Source organism: Anolis sagrei, chromosome 5 (genome assembly GCF_037176765.1).
Source record: "Anolis sagrei isolate rAnoSag1 chromosome 5, rAnoSag1.mat, whole genome shotgun sequence".
Taxonomy (NCBI): Eukaryota; Metazoa; Chordata; class Lepidosauria; order Squamata; family Dactyloidae; genus Anolis; species Anolis sagrei.
The window spans coordinates 57,705,491-57,721,982 of NC_090025.1; the positions used below are offsets into that span (position 1 = coordinate 57,705,491).

A 16,492-nucleotide genomic window follows, 5' to 3' on the forward strand; every position below is an offset into this window, starting at 1 on the left:
AAATAATGAAAATATTTTAATTTTGTTGATTTGCACAATTAATTTATAATTTCAAATTAGTACAATTCCAGAAATAAAGATTAATGGTGTAGCGCTAGAAAATGTTGCCCAGTTCCACTATCTTGGCAACCACCTCTCACAAAAGTCAATATCAATGCTGAATTACAAGACTGCCTGAGCACTGGGAAAGGTAAAGGTTTTTCCCCTGACATTAAGTCCAGTCGTGTCAGACTCTGGGGGTTGGTGCTCATCTCAATTTCTCAGCCAAAGAGCCGGCATTGTCTGTAGACCTCTCCAAGGTCATGTGGCTGGCATGACTACATTGAGCATCGTTACCTTCCCACTAGAGCGGTACCTCATTAAACTGATCTCCTTGTTGAAAGCACAGTGAAATGTATGGTGGACATTGTTTCCACTACAGAAAAATGTTTGCCAAGGGATTCTATCAACTATACCCACAGGAATCATGACAACATTCTGGTTAAAAGTTGGTTATGAGAGTCTTTATTTTGCAAACTATACATAAACATGAAAAAGAAAAGAAAATTGTAGTACCGTTTAATGTCACATAAGATGATCATTAAATTTAGTATTAAACCTACTGAAATCAAATGCAAAGAAGAAGAAAAATTCTTTCAATTAACTGCTGATAAAAATTAGGGAAAACAGTAAGTCACAGTTGAAATTAAACAACTGCTTGCATATTATTACACAGGGTCTTTCAGTTGTATTATGGCACAAAGCCACAGGTTTGATATGAATGAAGGTAGTGAAGTTTCAAAAAGTCTACACAATTAATCAACATGCTAACATAAATACAGTGATTAAAATAATTTTCTCTACAGTCAAATTTTGAATGCAAGACTACTTAAGAATTATAATGTATTCTACATGGCAATTACATAACAATGAGTTGGGAGAGAAAATAACCTATTTCTCCATTCCAGCAGCAGTACCTATATTGATATTCAATTTGGAATAGTTGGCAATTGCCTAATAATCTTATATCGGTATGCATGCTAAACATCTTCCTATTTCTATTTTGCAAGGCACCTTACAATAACTCCTCTAAAGTTTTGAGCAAGTAAACAAAATGGGCATGACTTTGGAGAGAGGGGTGGAATTTGTTGGAGTTGGAAAATTAAAACTCCATAGTTAAGTTGAAAAGTCTTTCTTGGTGCAAATGTCATGATTTTCAAGTACATTAATGGATAAATATACTCTTTATGCAAAGTTTTCCCATAAAAATATGTAAAACTAATTTTGTGATCAGAAAGGTAAAATGATTTAGGTCGCCTGCAAGCACAACAAGCTGATATGACATGAACTAAGGGGAAAAAATGAAGGAGGGAAAGGGAACACAAAACTTTAGATCTTCAGAATCTAAGCTTGTCTGGGATTTACCGCATTTAAAACAGTCATAATTCAAAGTCAAAACATAGCAGTTGCAAACACAGAGGAGAACCAGACAACTTCAACAGCCAAAAGCTCTCCATTCCTCTGGTACATAATAAGCTGGCAACACATTATGACCTTAATCATACCTTCCTTATCCTGCCCATGCACCTTTTGAGAAAAAATCCACATGGTGTAAATCGCAGCTAGTTTTAAGTTGCTTTACTTCTAACAAAGCACCTGCTGGAAGCAGCCATACACACACATTCCCAAAAAGAAGATGTCTTTTTCATGGAAGGTTCTAATTTTGCTTGTCTTTATGATTATCTGCACATTTAAGGGTTTTTTGTGTGTTTTTTCTTTGTTTTTCTGTTTTAGTAGCACATACACATTTCTTTCTTCAGGCTAGACCTCCAGTGTGTTTTCTTCTGCTCCATGGCATATAAAAACAACACATAATATAATGATTTTCATTTAAACAAAGAAAGTCTATGACTCCAGCTGCAATATTTCAAATAATCATACAAAATATACATGTTATTTAGAATCCTTTTGACCTTCAAAGGTATAGGGATTTTCTGGGGTGTCATCTTGTAAATTTTAGAAATAGACAATTTAGTCACAGCTACAGCATCAAATATATCCTTCGTGGTCATCGTCATCATCATCGTCACCTTCATCCTCATCATCATCTTCAATTTCATCTTCATCATTCATCATATCATCATCCTCGTCATCTGTCCATTCGTGGAAATCACCACTAGCAAAATCACCTGATATTTCTAGCTCAATGGCTACAAAAAATAAGAGTTATTTATCAAAATATGTATATCTCATTCGTAAAAGATAATGTATAATATAACAATATATTAAATCAGCAACTTAAAACATTTTATGTCTTTCTTTTAGAGGTGCATCTCCATTATAGAACTCATACGGTGTGGCACCTCGTTAACTTCCATGGTTCCAGGCTATTTAATCCTGGGATTTGTTTTTTGGCAAGGCACCAGCACCCTTTTGTAGAGAAGGCTGAACATCTAGTAAAACTACAATTCCCAGTCACTTAGCGATGGTAGTTAATGGGATGTCAAACTGCATGAATTCTACAGTGTAGATGTACCCACAGATACAGTGATGTTGATCTTGAGTTTCCCAAGGTTAAGATTGATAACATTGTAATGGTCCTGAAAACTACACAATATAGGGAAATACCAAAATCTCTCTTAACACAAATCATGCAGGAATTGCTATCAATATATTCTCAAAAGTGATGAAGAATTAATTGATCTGCTGAATGAATGCTAGACACTGTAGGCTGTTTTTCAGATGAAAGAACTTGTAAAACAACATCTGAGTATTCCTTGCCTAAGAGAATGCTATGAAATTCATGGGGTCAACAGGCAACCTGAAGGCATATACATTCAAACACAGTCATAACTGGCTATAAGAAGCTAGTGTCAATTTTTGTGACAATATTTAGTACTTAAAAAATAGGAAGAGTAATAACAACGGATGGGTCATACTCTCACTTTCATTGCTGCCAAAGGGGACCAGTTAATAAAACATGCCCAGAATATTTCTACAGGTCTATCACTTGCTCAATGAATTCAGAAACTAATTATAATTCTCAAACAATTCATTTTCCTTCAGAATTACATTAAAGTTCCATCATATTTCTTTTCTTGCTGACAGGTACTGCCATGACCTGACTGTAACAGGTATATTATGAACTTTATGCAAGGTGTTTGGTATATGAATTTTTAAAATGACAATGAATTAAGTATGCCTATCAAAATGAATAAGGAACACATGGAGCTGGATCCAAGATTGTGCAACTGAGTGAAGGTTTTTCCAGCCTTCCTGATAGAGACATGCTCTTTCACAACTGTTCCCATTGTTTGTCCTGGCAGTGTCAAAAGCCATTTTACATGCCAGACAGCTTCCCAGATAGAGCTCATGCATACCTCCCTAAATAAAAGGAGAACTAACTGGCTTTGCAGAGGGTTTCAGTCATTCCTACCTGGATGCCAAATTGATACAACACTGCCAAGATGACTGTCTCTATGCTCCTTTTCTGGCACTTAACTGGCCTGCAATCCCACATACAGTAAATACATTGCTGGGGTCATTATTATTGTTATACTTAAATCTCAGCCATATTGCTTTTTGTAGCATAAATCCAAAACAGACTTGTCAAACTTTATTTTTACAAGAAACTAATAGGAAAATGGCTTCTAATTAATAAGACAATAAAAAGTTGTGTCTGTTTGGAATTACTTAATGAGTTTATAGAACTATGGAGCTGTTGGCTGTAATCTACTGAGAAAACTGTGTTGGCAGTATTTATCTGTACTGGTATATTTATAATTTTACTTGGACTTGATGTATCCTGTATTTTATGTTTATATTGTCTGTTGTATTTATATTGTCTGTTTTCAGAAGGCCAACTGAGCAACAACTGGCTCAGCAACCACTGGCGGAGCAACAACGGTAATGACTCGTGAAACTGTGAATTAAGAGACCTTGGACTGGAACTCTGGACTATGATTTGGATTTGTGGACTCAGGCTTGGTTGTGTTAATATTTCAGGACCAATATTTTTAATGTATTTTTATTGCTGTTGACCTGTTTATGTTAATTGTTGTGCTTTAACTGTTTCTTTTTCGGCATCTAATGACTGCCAATTGTAAGCTGTCCTGAGTTTCCCTTCAGGAGTTGGGAAGGACAGGAAACAAATGCTCTAAATAAATAAATAAACAAACAAACAAATTGGCTGATCAATAAAATAATTTCCTTTTTCATGTTGGCAGTATCAAGAAATATTCTGTCTGAAAACTATTATTTTCTTATTTCCAATGAAATAGGCATGAAAATTTGGGTGGCTTACCGCAGACTGCAGCGCCATGTGTTCTGGATCCTGTTACCTCATTGCCATATCTGTCAACACACCAGCACTGCCCTGCACTTCCGTGGCACTGTGTTGGTTTATAATACCCATCTTCATCACATAAGGGGATATACTGCCCTGTGCAATACATAAAAGGTTATGAAGCCACCAGTCCTACAGCACAAACGTTCTAATAGAAATCACTTGTGAATAAATTTACAATTTCTCAGAAATACTTTGCACATATACCTGTCCATAGGTTCCTTCCCCACCTTTCTACAATTAAGTCTCATTAAGATTTTAAACCCCTTCCTTTATCACTCCATTTCCAGCCTCTCCAAAGATTTAATAAAATTTTAAACCCCTTCTGTTGTTATCTCATTTGGATTTTAAATTTTTAAAAGTACAAAAAAGGAGTTAAAAACCTAGATTAGCTCTTCTGGTGGATAGGTTGTGAAGGGAGTGACAAAGGAAGGGGTTAAAATTTGAATGAAGTTCCATGGTGGGAAGGTAGAATCAGAAGCAATGGAGGAAGGGGGTTGAAAATTTGGTGGGAAGACAAGGGAGGAAATTAAGAGTCTGGGGTTGTTGTAGGATAGTGACACTGAGAGGGTGAAGCAGCAGGATGAAGCAGTAGATGGGACTAGAATAGTGGTTCCCAACCTTTTTTTGACCAGGGACCATACTCCAACATTAGTACCAAAATGGTTACAAATCAGTTTTTGGTCAACTTTACATTTGGTTTGGCTATTTGGGGTGTTGACTCAGAAAATTGCATGGGATAGTCCACATCAGCTCTAGTTTCTTTTCATTTTTCAAAATAATTTTTATTGTGAGATTAGAATAGTGCCTTTTTCTATATTAAAAATGGTGAATGGGGAAAAATAGAAAAAAAGATTGAGTATAGTCCAGGGGGAGAGAAAAAAAAGTAAAAAAAAGTGAAGTTAACTTCCAATTTTCTCCGTGGATTTCTATTTGTCTTGTTTTCTGATTTTGCTTTGATGCCTCTTCATGTCTCTTCCTCGAGGGAGCGGATTTTGCTCCAGTACCTAAATTCTTCTATCCAATTCATTTTTTCCTGTTTCATAAGCTGATTTCATCAGCTCTAGTTTCTGATACAGAACATATGCCATCCAGCAGTTATCATAAACTCACCCACAGAAAACTATATTTAATGATCTAGAGCTGATGTGGTAGTAGTAATCTTTCATGGGTAGTCAGCCTCTCCACTCCTGATATCCCCATTGCCTTGGCACTATAAGAGGGTTTTGTGAGACCAATCGCTCTCGTTGCCTTGTGGTTTCAAAGCAACAGTGGAGTAATGGTGAAGCTGCTGACAATTCTTTTAGTTCTTGCAGACCACTGGTGGTCCACAGATTACAGGTTGGGAACCACTGGACTAGAATGAGGAGATGGATTGGATGGAAATGGATTTAAAATCTGAAGAGATGGGGCAGGCAGTTGGTGAAAAAATTCTGTAACAGGAGGTTTTGGGGAGGTGGTTATGATATTTGCAGTTTCTCCACTTTTGCCAGGATCCTGTATTTCTATGTGTGTGTGTATGTGGTGGGGGGTGAGGGGTGGGTAGGCCTGATTCTATATCAGAATAGAAACATTTGTAAAGTACCAAAATACATAAAACAGCTTTGAACTTACTGAGTCAATATTCAATATATGGTGGCTATGTGAGGACAAAATTATACTGTTTCATCATCATACTGAGCACCATCGCCTATCATCAACAACAAGAAACTATTCAGATTCATCAAAAAGAAGTATTACTGAAAGGGTTTTTCAGGAAATGTTAGAGAGAACATTTAAAGTGATATATTACTTTACTGTTGTATCATTTTGTCCTTCTCTTCTCAGAGCCCTTTAAAGTTTAAAAATGGACATTCCAGTAGTGTAATAAAACAGCTGTAACATCTTGGAACTGATAAGGTAATAAAACTAAATTTAACCGCTTTCAAAAACTTTATAAATTCTGTTACTGAAATTTAGTTTGGTGCCATCATTTTAGGATTCATATTGATTTTATGTTCCAGTTTCACTGGGGTTATTTATGTAGCCAATAAAAGCTTCAGAAGAATGATCTATGACTTACCTAGGAGCTTCTTTCCCACTTGCTGTTTCTGTATGTTACTGAGCTCCGTCTGGCAAGGTGGGTCTACAATGACATTAGACATGTTAAAGTTTATTTATATTTGAAAACTGAGGAATGTGTTGCTTAGTCCACAATTTAATTTCAAGCATATTTCAAGATGGCTTATTCAGCCTTCTCAAGGCTGCAACTTCTAAGGCAGGAATGCTATCATGTAAAAATAGTTTTGTTATATCAGATCAAAGATATATCAAGACAGCATTCAGTTTCATTCTCAGCTATTCAGAGCCAGCTTTAGCAATTATCAATAATCGCCAACTTGCTGGCCAGTCCTTGTTAAACTTGTCCAATGTTTTAGCTACCAATATTGAGCATCACTGGAGCTTGACATAATTATTTTGTTGAGTAAAATAATATTTCCTTGTATCTGAAATGAAAGTTATGCCACTTTTAACACTAGGAAATAACTCTCATTATCCAGATTGATTTGATTCTTGTACATATTAAATTCATTTTTAATAGGTTGAGACAAAAATTATTGAAGAAACCATTTCTCATTAAATTTCAGCAAGGTAATACGGTGTGCAAAACATACCATATTAGCCTAGCTCCAATTAGAGTGAGCCTATTGAAGCAATGTGATTTATCTAAGTGTTCACCTATTTAGCAACTGACTTAGTGAGCCTACTTTAGTTGCAAGTAGACATTGGATATAGTCCAGAATCTGCATCCTATGGGTAAATACTTCTAAGTCCAACTGATTTAAATGAAAGTATTAAGCACATAGTTAAATCTCTTACATTCAGTAATTTAAATGTGCTTAACTTCACCTGGATTGTTTGCTCTGTGAGTGACTACATATCTTCACTACGTGGCATGTACTTTATCATTTTCTCCATTCTGAATAGGAAGACTTTTATGTAAATGTAAGATTTAAGTTGAAAATCTCATCAGTTTTGTTTTGATTAGTTTCACTATATAGCACATTTGAAGCTGTGCTAATACTATGTTTCTACAGTTCTAGTCTGCAGTGCTAAAATGCTCCTCATTCTTTGGATGTTCTGAATAGTTTTAATGGAAAATCACTTTAAAAATAGTCCCAGCTTACAATTGAAATAAGCTTTTTGTATCTATTGACAAGACTTTATCTCAGGCATAAAACTTACAACCTCTAAGTATTTTTTTCTGTAATAGGACTACACTAATCATTACTTTAAGACTGTAGCTAGTGTTGTTTCTCCTTTTTATTTACTCAAAACTTAAAATCCAGTTCAGACTGCAAACCTAGCACAAAATGAAAAAGAACTTTATCTTTTTTGTACCCTTTATGGTTGTGATCCGGAGGGAGGGGAGGGGAGGGGAGAGATAGTGATGAAAATTATACCTTTAAACAGACTTCTAACTAGAATCTAAGTCATGTAAAATAAGAGATTCCATCTAAGTTGCAATAGACAGCTGATAAACCAGAGACATGGGGTTCATCTACACTGCAGAATTAAAGCAATTTGATACCACTTTAACTGTCATGAGTCAATGGAATCATGGGAGTTTGAGTTTTACAGGGTTTTTAGCTTTCTCTGACAGTGTTAGCACCTCACCAAACCAAATATATCACGTTTCCATAGTATTGAGCCATGCCACTTAAAATGGTCTCAAACGGAATTAATTCTACGGAGATGTTTTCATGGACTATAAACTATTGGGGGGGGGGGGGGGAGAGAGAGATGGATGACACACAAAAATAGTTCAAGATATAGCAAACTGGAAACAATGGTTTTTTTTCATCAAGCAATGGTCAATATGGTATTGGAAAACATTTGATGAGAAACCAACTAGCTGCAATTAATTTTACTTGCTGAAAGGTCATTTTGGATTAATCACAAAAAGCAATAAAATTATTGTAAAAGAGCTAGAAATAATATACAAAAGCTGACTGACACAACCTGGGGATCACAACCAGATACATCTGCCATTGCGCTTTGCTACTCTGCTGCTGAATACGCCTGCCCAGTGTGGAATACATTGCACCATGTTAAAACGGTGGATGTGGCTCTTAATGAGATATGCCGTATTATCACAGGATATCTATGCCCTGCACCAATGGATGAATTATACTGTTTAGCTGGTACTGCAACACCTGATATCAGTCGGGAACTAGCAGCCTGTAATGAAAGAACCAAGGCAGTGACATCTCTGGCCCATCCTCTGTTCAGATATCAGCCAGCATGCCGAGGTCTTAAATCAAGAAATAGTTTTCTAAGATCTACAGAGATACTCGCAGGAACACCTCAGCAACCGGGAGTCCAAAAGTGGTAGACTAAAACCTACCACCTCAATCAGTGGCTGATACCAGATGAGAAACTCCCTCCTGGGCACACAGAAGACTGGGCAACTTAGAAGGTGCTGAACAGACTGCATTGTGGCACTACAAAATGCAGAGTCAATCTTAAGAAATGGGGCTACAAAGTGGAGTCCACAACATGTGAGTGTGGAGAAGAGCAAACCACAGACCACTTACTACAATGCAGTCTGAGCCCTGCCACATGCACAGTGGAGGACCTTCTTATAGCAACACCAGAGGCACTCAAAGTTGCCAGCTTCTGGTCAAATGACATTTAGTATAATGCCACTTTCTTAACTTTGTGTTTTTTAAAAAATACATTATAACTGTATTCTCAATTCACTTCTGACATGATAAATAAAAACAAGCACATGTGTTTTATACCTCTTATTTTCATGCATCTTCCCCAGCTCCCCATACCACATATCAATCTGTTTTAGAATGAGTCCTCTGCTCAGCTTTTCAAAGGCTGAAATGGGAAGCGGGAAGAGAAAAAGCACTACAGCTGAGGCATAATTGCTCTTAAGATTTTCTGGTTCCTCTCAGCTGTATTATCCAAAGTTCTTGAAAAGTTGAAATACTCACACAATATTCTACTTTCATTTATGTTAACTATTACTAACATTTGCTAGCCTTCATGTTTTTACCTTGCTGTCTCTGGAAGCAATAACACCACTCATTGTTAGATATCAAACTGTCCTTGTATGTGTCACAAGAATTGAAAAACGCCTTGGTGCACTGCTCGTTCTTATCCAGGTAAATGCTTCCAAGTTCTGATTGGTCCAACAGTAGGTCGTAGTTTGTATCAAGCCTGTTAAACATCCAGCCAAGGGAGTCCTTGCAAATTGGCAAAATGCTGGTATCAAATCCTAAGACACAGGAATACAAAGTAGTCAGATCAAAGAAGAAAATCCATCTGGGATAAAGCTTTGTTAACCTAAGGCAGAGTTTCTTAAACTGTCGTCCTCCAGATGTTTTGGACTTCAGCTCCCACAATTCCTAACATCTTGTGAGCTGGCTGGGATTTCTGGGAGCTGAAGTCCAAAATACCAGGAGGGGCACAGTTTCAGAAACACCGAGCTACGGAATCCTTTGTAATGGAAACAGCTTTATAGGATGCTTATCAAATTTGTGAACAGATCATTTCATGAAAGTAACACTGTAATGGTACTAAAAAAAAGTAGAGCAACTGAATCTGTTACTAAATACACCATTGATATGAAAGCACTTAACTAAGGATGCTTCCTTCCAAACTATACATTTGTCAGTAGGAAAGAATTTTGGCACCTTGACTTGAATGTTAACATCCAGGAAATGAGAAACTAGAGAATGAGACTAGAGAGGATAAGCATCCAGGGTGAAAGATATGATTACATGAAATCAGCGAGGAAGGAAGGTTGAAGACCAGATGTAAGGGGTATAGCCTGGGGAATTGTAGTATGCTGTCACTTTGGCTTTATGCTCAGAAAGGTATGCCTGGCTCCCCTCCTGCTAATTAGCTCTCTCAGGCAAGGTAAGCCGAAGAGGATTGAACTGGCAAAGCTGCCCTTGACAGGAGGAGCAGGAAAACAGACTGAGAGGGAGGAGAGGGAGGGAGTAGGTGCAGAGAAGAGGCCGAAGAAAATGCTGATCTTCAAGAAGAGTGAATGCTTTCTTAGTGAGGCAGGACAGGGAATGAGCCTCTCTCAATGGCAGCTCAGAAAAGAAAAGGTACATCTTGCCACCTACATCTTTACTGTAAAGACCGAGAGGTGATGGCTCACAGTAAGAAAAAAAAGACAGAAGTAATACCTCTAATCAAGATTGCATGCAGGTAAAGAATATATACCAGAAGGCTGATAATATGTTTCACTATATTTTTCATCCGAACTTTTCTGCCTGCTTGGGATACAGCTTATTTGTAGGATCCCTATATTTAGCACTCCTTGAAAATTAGAGCTCACTGACCTATAAGTCTTATAGTAGATTTGGGGAGCATCTATTTTAGCAGTTACAACAGACTAATGTTCTTCTATGTAAAGATGGGTAAAGGTTTTCCCCTGACCTTTTCAGTCGTGTCTGACTCTGGGGGTTGGTGCTCATCTCAATTTCTAAGTTGAAGAGCCAGTGTTGTCCGCAGACACTCCAAAGTCATGTGGCCGGCATGACTGCATGGAGTGCCCTTACTTTCCCGCCAGAGTGGTACCTATTGATCATGTAGACTGGTCCTGTCTGATATTGGCGATTCCCCTCTCTTCAGATTTTTCACTTATTCTATGGAATCATAGAGTTGGAAGAATCCCCATGGACCACAGTCCAACTCTCTGTCAAGAAGCAAAAAAATTGCATTCAAAGCACCCCTGACAGATGACCATCTAGCTTCTGTTTAAAAGCCTCCAAGGAAGGAGCCTCCACCACACTCTGGGGCAAAAAGTTCCACTGCTGAACAGATCTCAGTTAGGAAGTTCTTCCTAATGTTCAGGTGTAATTGAAGTCATTGTTCCGCACCCTAGTTTCCAGGGCAGCAGAAAAAAAGCTTGCTCCCTTCTCTTTATGACTTCTCCTTACATATTTATACATGACTATCATGTCTCCTCTCAGCCTTCTCTTTTGCAGGTTAAACATGCCCAGCTCTTTAAACTGCTACTCACAGGGATTGTTCTCCAGACCCTTGATTGTTTTAGTTGTCCTTCTCTGGCCACATTCCAGCTTGTCAACATCTCCCTTCAATTGCATGATGTGCAACAATTCTACTTATGTTTATCTCAATGTCAGTAGGACTCTCAGTATGATCAAGAATGCTGTTTTATCCCCATTCACAACTCTACTGGGAATTCTACCCATGTTCAAGCAAACCTGGGCTGACAACTTTTGCAGACCTTACAATTCAATATGCCTCATGTTCAGTATGAGGGCACTGGACTTTAATGCAGGGAGGTGGTCTGACCTATGTCAGATGTTTGGCATTTAGGTCTGGCAGTATTGACAGAATGCTATTCCATGCATATAATCCCAATATTTTAACATTGACATTGCAGAAAAATATTCCTTAAAACAACTGTTCAAAATATCTGAACATGAATAAAATAATGGCATTTGTTGGAAATTTGGCAAAGAAGCTGAAGAAACCTTGGAGAAAAGCCAGAAAAAACACAAAAACCATTAAAACAAAGGAATTTGGCACTTTCAGTTTTATTCTCAATTCCATACCCATGCTGTCTACTCACAGCAAATAATACACACATACACAAATACGCACACAGCTGTAATGAAATGGTGCCACTGAACACACAGTAGCTGAGTATTCAAATACAAGGTAGACCAAAAGTAATCCATTATAATAGTCATTGCATAAAACAAAGAAATTTTTAATTTTAACCACATAATCATTCACAATTATTTCTGAACATAATTTCCAGCTACCCTGCCTTATTTTTCCAAAATCATTTCCACCAATATATATATTTACTGCTACATATGTAATATCTTGCACCTTATTCAACCACCATGTAAACAGTAATACATCTATCATTGCCCAGTTTTTAAAAATAGTATTTTGTTCTGGACAACTCTCAAAACTCTTGTAAAACACTGTAATTTCATTATTTACACAATCAAAAGACTTTGCTACACCCTATTAAGCACAAATGGACTTTCTTCTGAATTTCTTTGCATTTGATTCTTTCATATATGTTTGCAATATGATCCACAGTGCTTCTTTTCCTGAAAACAGTTTGGACATTTGGCATTTATAACTTAGTTATAAAATTTTGAGCATTACTTTGCTTGCATGGGCATTCAATGCAACAGTCTTGTAGTTACTGCATTTCTTTGTCTTCCCTTTTAGGGGGATTAGAATGTACATTGAACATTTCCAATCTGCAGGGGCCGTGGTGACACAATGGGTTAAACCCTTGTGCTGTTGAACTGCTGACTTGAAGGTTGGCAGTTTGAATCCGTGGAATGGGGTGAGCTCTCGCTGTTAGCCCTAGCTCCTGCCAACTTAGCAGTTCAAAAACATGCAAATGTGAATAGATCAATAGGTACCACTTCAGCAGGTAATGGCAAAAAGACACTATAAGCAATCATGCTAGCCACATGACAAGGAGGTGTTTACAGATGTGAGCTCATCAGCTTGGAAATGGAGAAAGGGCACCTTCCCCTGAGCCGGAGATGAGCACCACCTTCAGAGCTGGAAATGAAAGGAGAAGCCTTTGCCTTTGTCTGTATATTTTTCTCATTGTATGTCACTGAAATCAAGGCACTGAATGTTTTCCTGTGTCTGTTTATATACTGTTATTCGCTGAGTCCCCTCAGGGAGAAAAGCAAAATATAAAGTGTTATTATAATATTATAATTTATAATATCATTCTTTTGTTTTCCATATGTTTTGAAATAAATTAGCAAGAATTTGACTGAATTCTGTGTCTGTTGGTATGCCAGCTCTTTCTAGTGATTTATTTCTCCCAAGTGCTTTGAGTGCAACGTCACTTTCTAAAATTGTAGGTTCATCTTCAAATGTGTTTTCCTTGAATGAATGTATCGTGCTTTTATCACTTCTATATTTTGTTTCCATCATCTTTCAATTTTTATCTAATCATGTAATCTTTAAATTTGATGAAAATGTTCATGATGGTTGGTTTATTGTTCTTCTTTAGCTTGACTCTATTTTTTTAGTGGGTAGTTGTAGGTTTTTTCAGGCTATATGGCCATGGTCTAGAGGCATTCTCTCCTGACGTTTCACCTGCATCTATGACAAGCATCCTCAGAGGTAGTGAGGTCTGTTGGAACTAGGAAAAGGGTTTATCTATTTTTTATATATATATTAGCAGATTCATGATCTTTGCCACAATCTGGTCCAGGTCTTGTTTTTCCATTTTTTGCATATGTAGTCTATCTAATTTCTATAATGGCAATCAGAAAGGTGATATCCACGTATATAGTTGTGTCTTTGCTTTTACCAGTTGGCCTGGTAAAAGCCAGTCAGTTGCTCTCTTGCCTCATTTCTTGTTCCTAGGCCATTTTTTCTCCACAAGTTTTGATTCTGCTGTTACCTACTTTTGCACTGCAAGTGCCTATGAGTAGAGACAAAACATGTTTTGGTGTGTGATCAATTTCCTCCTTTGCTCCATCAGAGATCCTTTTCATTTCTTCTCATTCGGCCTCTGCATTTGGAGCATAAAATTGGCTTGATGGGTTTTCCCTGAAGTCTTATTGATATGATTCAGTCAGACTTTGCATTATAGTATTTAACAGCTTTTTTCTACATTTCTCCTTCTCCCCTAAAACTCTTGCTGACTATTCGAAAAAGAAAGTCTCCCTGTAGAAGATTCAAAGTTCAGAGACTTGCACATATTATATTAAGACAAACTGACAACTAGCATACACAGAAGTAAAGTTGATTTATGAATGTTTCATAATGTATCCCCTGGAAAGAATCTAGACTAGCCAGAGTTAAACTAGTAATATTTGTGTCATCTATTAGATTGCTAATTTTGAGCCTCTCCCCCACTGCTCCTTGTCTTGTAAGAAAAATATTCTTTCACTTGGGTCAGTATATGACACTTGGCCATTTACCAACTTGGCATGTGTACAGAGTCATTTTTTTTTCCTCCCAGGAAACCTGTCATTGGCCTGAACTCCAAAGGAAGTACTGAATTCCACACATTGTCATAAATGCGTCTGCACTTCATTGTGCCTGGCATTTCCTACATTAGGATTTCACCAGTGAACCTTAATCTCTTTCCTTCACCCCCTCCTTCACCCTCTCTCTATATCTATACTGTATCTGCAAATATTTCCATTTTATATCTGGGGTAAATGTTGACATATAGTAGTAGTAGTAGTAGTAGTAGTAGTAATTTTATTGATTAGCCTTTAGGCCATATCACAATATCAAACCAAAGCAACAAGGCATGATAAGACTTGGTCACACTACATGTAGTAAGTTAAAATAAGACACTTATAACAATACAGTAAATAAGTTCTTGTGGGTTTTTTCAGGCTATATGGCCATGTTCTAGAGGCATTTCTCCTGACGTTTCGCCTGCATCTATGGCAAGCATCCTCTAGAACATGGCCATATAGCCCGAAAAAACCCACAAGAACTTAGTGATTCCAGCCATGAAAGCCTTTGACAATACTAAGATAAAACTGATAAAATTGAGTATATACCTCATATTTTCTTATCACCCCTACAATTTACCCCGATCAGCCCCACATATGTGGTTCTCAACATATTGTTTTGCTTAAATACAGAGCTGTTTTATATGTTATTTTTGGGTATTGATAACTTTAATGCCAAATTAGGACCATCCCTCTATGATTTTGCTCAGAAGAACAGATTTCCAAATGCATTCTTTGAGAATCATCCAGAATGGCACTCAAGAGACAGCAAAAGTAACAGTGCTGACTTATAAAGGTTTTCAAACTCAATATGACCCCTTTGTTCCATTCTTGTAGCAGTCTCATATTTAAAATTATTGAACTAACTTATTTTAAGAATCAAAAAACCAAAAACATGAAGCTGAAAACAACTTTTGTAAGAAAGCTGATTATTTTTTGCATTTGCATCTTGAATTGAAATCTTGTTCAAATTTATAGAAAATTATTGATACACAGCAGATTCAAATTTACAAGAGAAAGAGAGAATTAGAGGATTAAATGCTGAAGGGGAAGAATAAGAAGGAGACAGGCAAAAACTCCCACAGGATTTGGTACTTGATGAAGAGAGGCAAAGGAATAAAATGCAAGATAAATAGAGTGCTGATCACAGTTGGAGACACAGCATACACTACAGCAGTTAGGACCATGAGCCATGGAAGGTCTGGGTTCAATCCTCAGTTCAGCTATAAAACACCTGTAGCTTTAGGCAAGCCACTTTTCTTATGTTTATGTTCCAGTTTCCAGCACATCGATGGTTACAGGAGGCATCAAGAGTTTCAGTACAAATGACACAGATAATGTCCTTTCAGAACACACATACACAAAGTACAGAAAGGCTAAAAATGTTTACTGAAATGGCTATTAGAAAATCTTGTATTTTTAACAGAAAGAAAGTTGGTGATATGTCAAACTAAAGATTTGATTTGTTGTTACCATGTGCCTTCAAGTTGTTCCCAACTTATAGCAACTGACTGTAATGCAAATCCATTGTGGGAATTCCTTGGTAAGATTTGTTCATGCTAAAGGTGTGTGACTTGTCCAAAGTCACCCAGTGGGTTTCCATGGACAAAGGGGGGTTTCAACTTTGTGGTGTGCCTCACCACAAGTGATGATTCAGAGAAATAACACTTTCAAATTAAGTAAAATAATAGGATTTTTCAATAATGTTAATTAGCAGAAAGCAGGAGTCATAATCAAACAAACACGCAAAAAATTTAAATCTAAAAAATGTTAATAGTAAAACCATCAAGGTAGGCAGGCAGTTAGTAGTGGGAAAGCTCTCTTAAACAACACACAGGAAGAATTCACAGAGATGGCTTGTTGTGTTAATGAAAGGTCCAAGTTCAATGCTTACAAAGCCTAATTTGCCTTGACTTCTCAGTGGGAAACTGCACTCCGATGTAGTACTGAGCATTATAATTGCTGTTTTAACAAAGCCTGCCAGTAATTACATAACCTGATATTCTGTGTATTTAGATGAATGAACAACAAAATCTTTATAGTTAAAAGTGGGTAAGAGTTACACTTTAAAGAGTTTACAGATCAGGATTTTCACTCTATTGTTTTTCTTTGGCATTTGTGTGTCTATGAGTATATATATACCTTTGCTACTAGACCACGTAGC

At 37.1% G+C, this 16,492-nt stretch overlaps 1 protein-coding gene across 1 annotated transcript in view; it reads right to left on the minus strand.

Moving 5' to 3' along the window:
• Positions 1-481: 481 nt before the first annotated feature.
• SPOCK3 (SPARC (osteonectin), cwcv and kazal like domains proteoglycan 3) overlaps positions 482-16,492 on the minus strand; it is a 150,788-nt gene continuing 134,777 nt past the window's right edge. The window contains exons 8-11 of the mRNA XM_060778741.2: positions 9,372-9,593; positions 6,387-6,449; positions 4,283-4,420; positions 482-2,189 (exon numbers count right to left, since the gene is read on the minus strand). Of these exons, the coding sequence (XP_060634724.1) occupies positions 2,029-2,189; positions 4,283-4,420; positions 6,387-6,449; positions 9,372-9,593 (584 nt within the window). The 3' untranslated portion in view covers positions 482-2,028. The remainder of the gene's footprint in view (positions 2,190-4,282; positions 4,421-6,386; positions 6,450-9,371; positions 9,594-16,492) is intronic.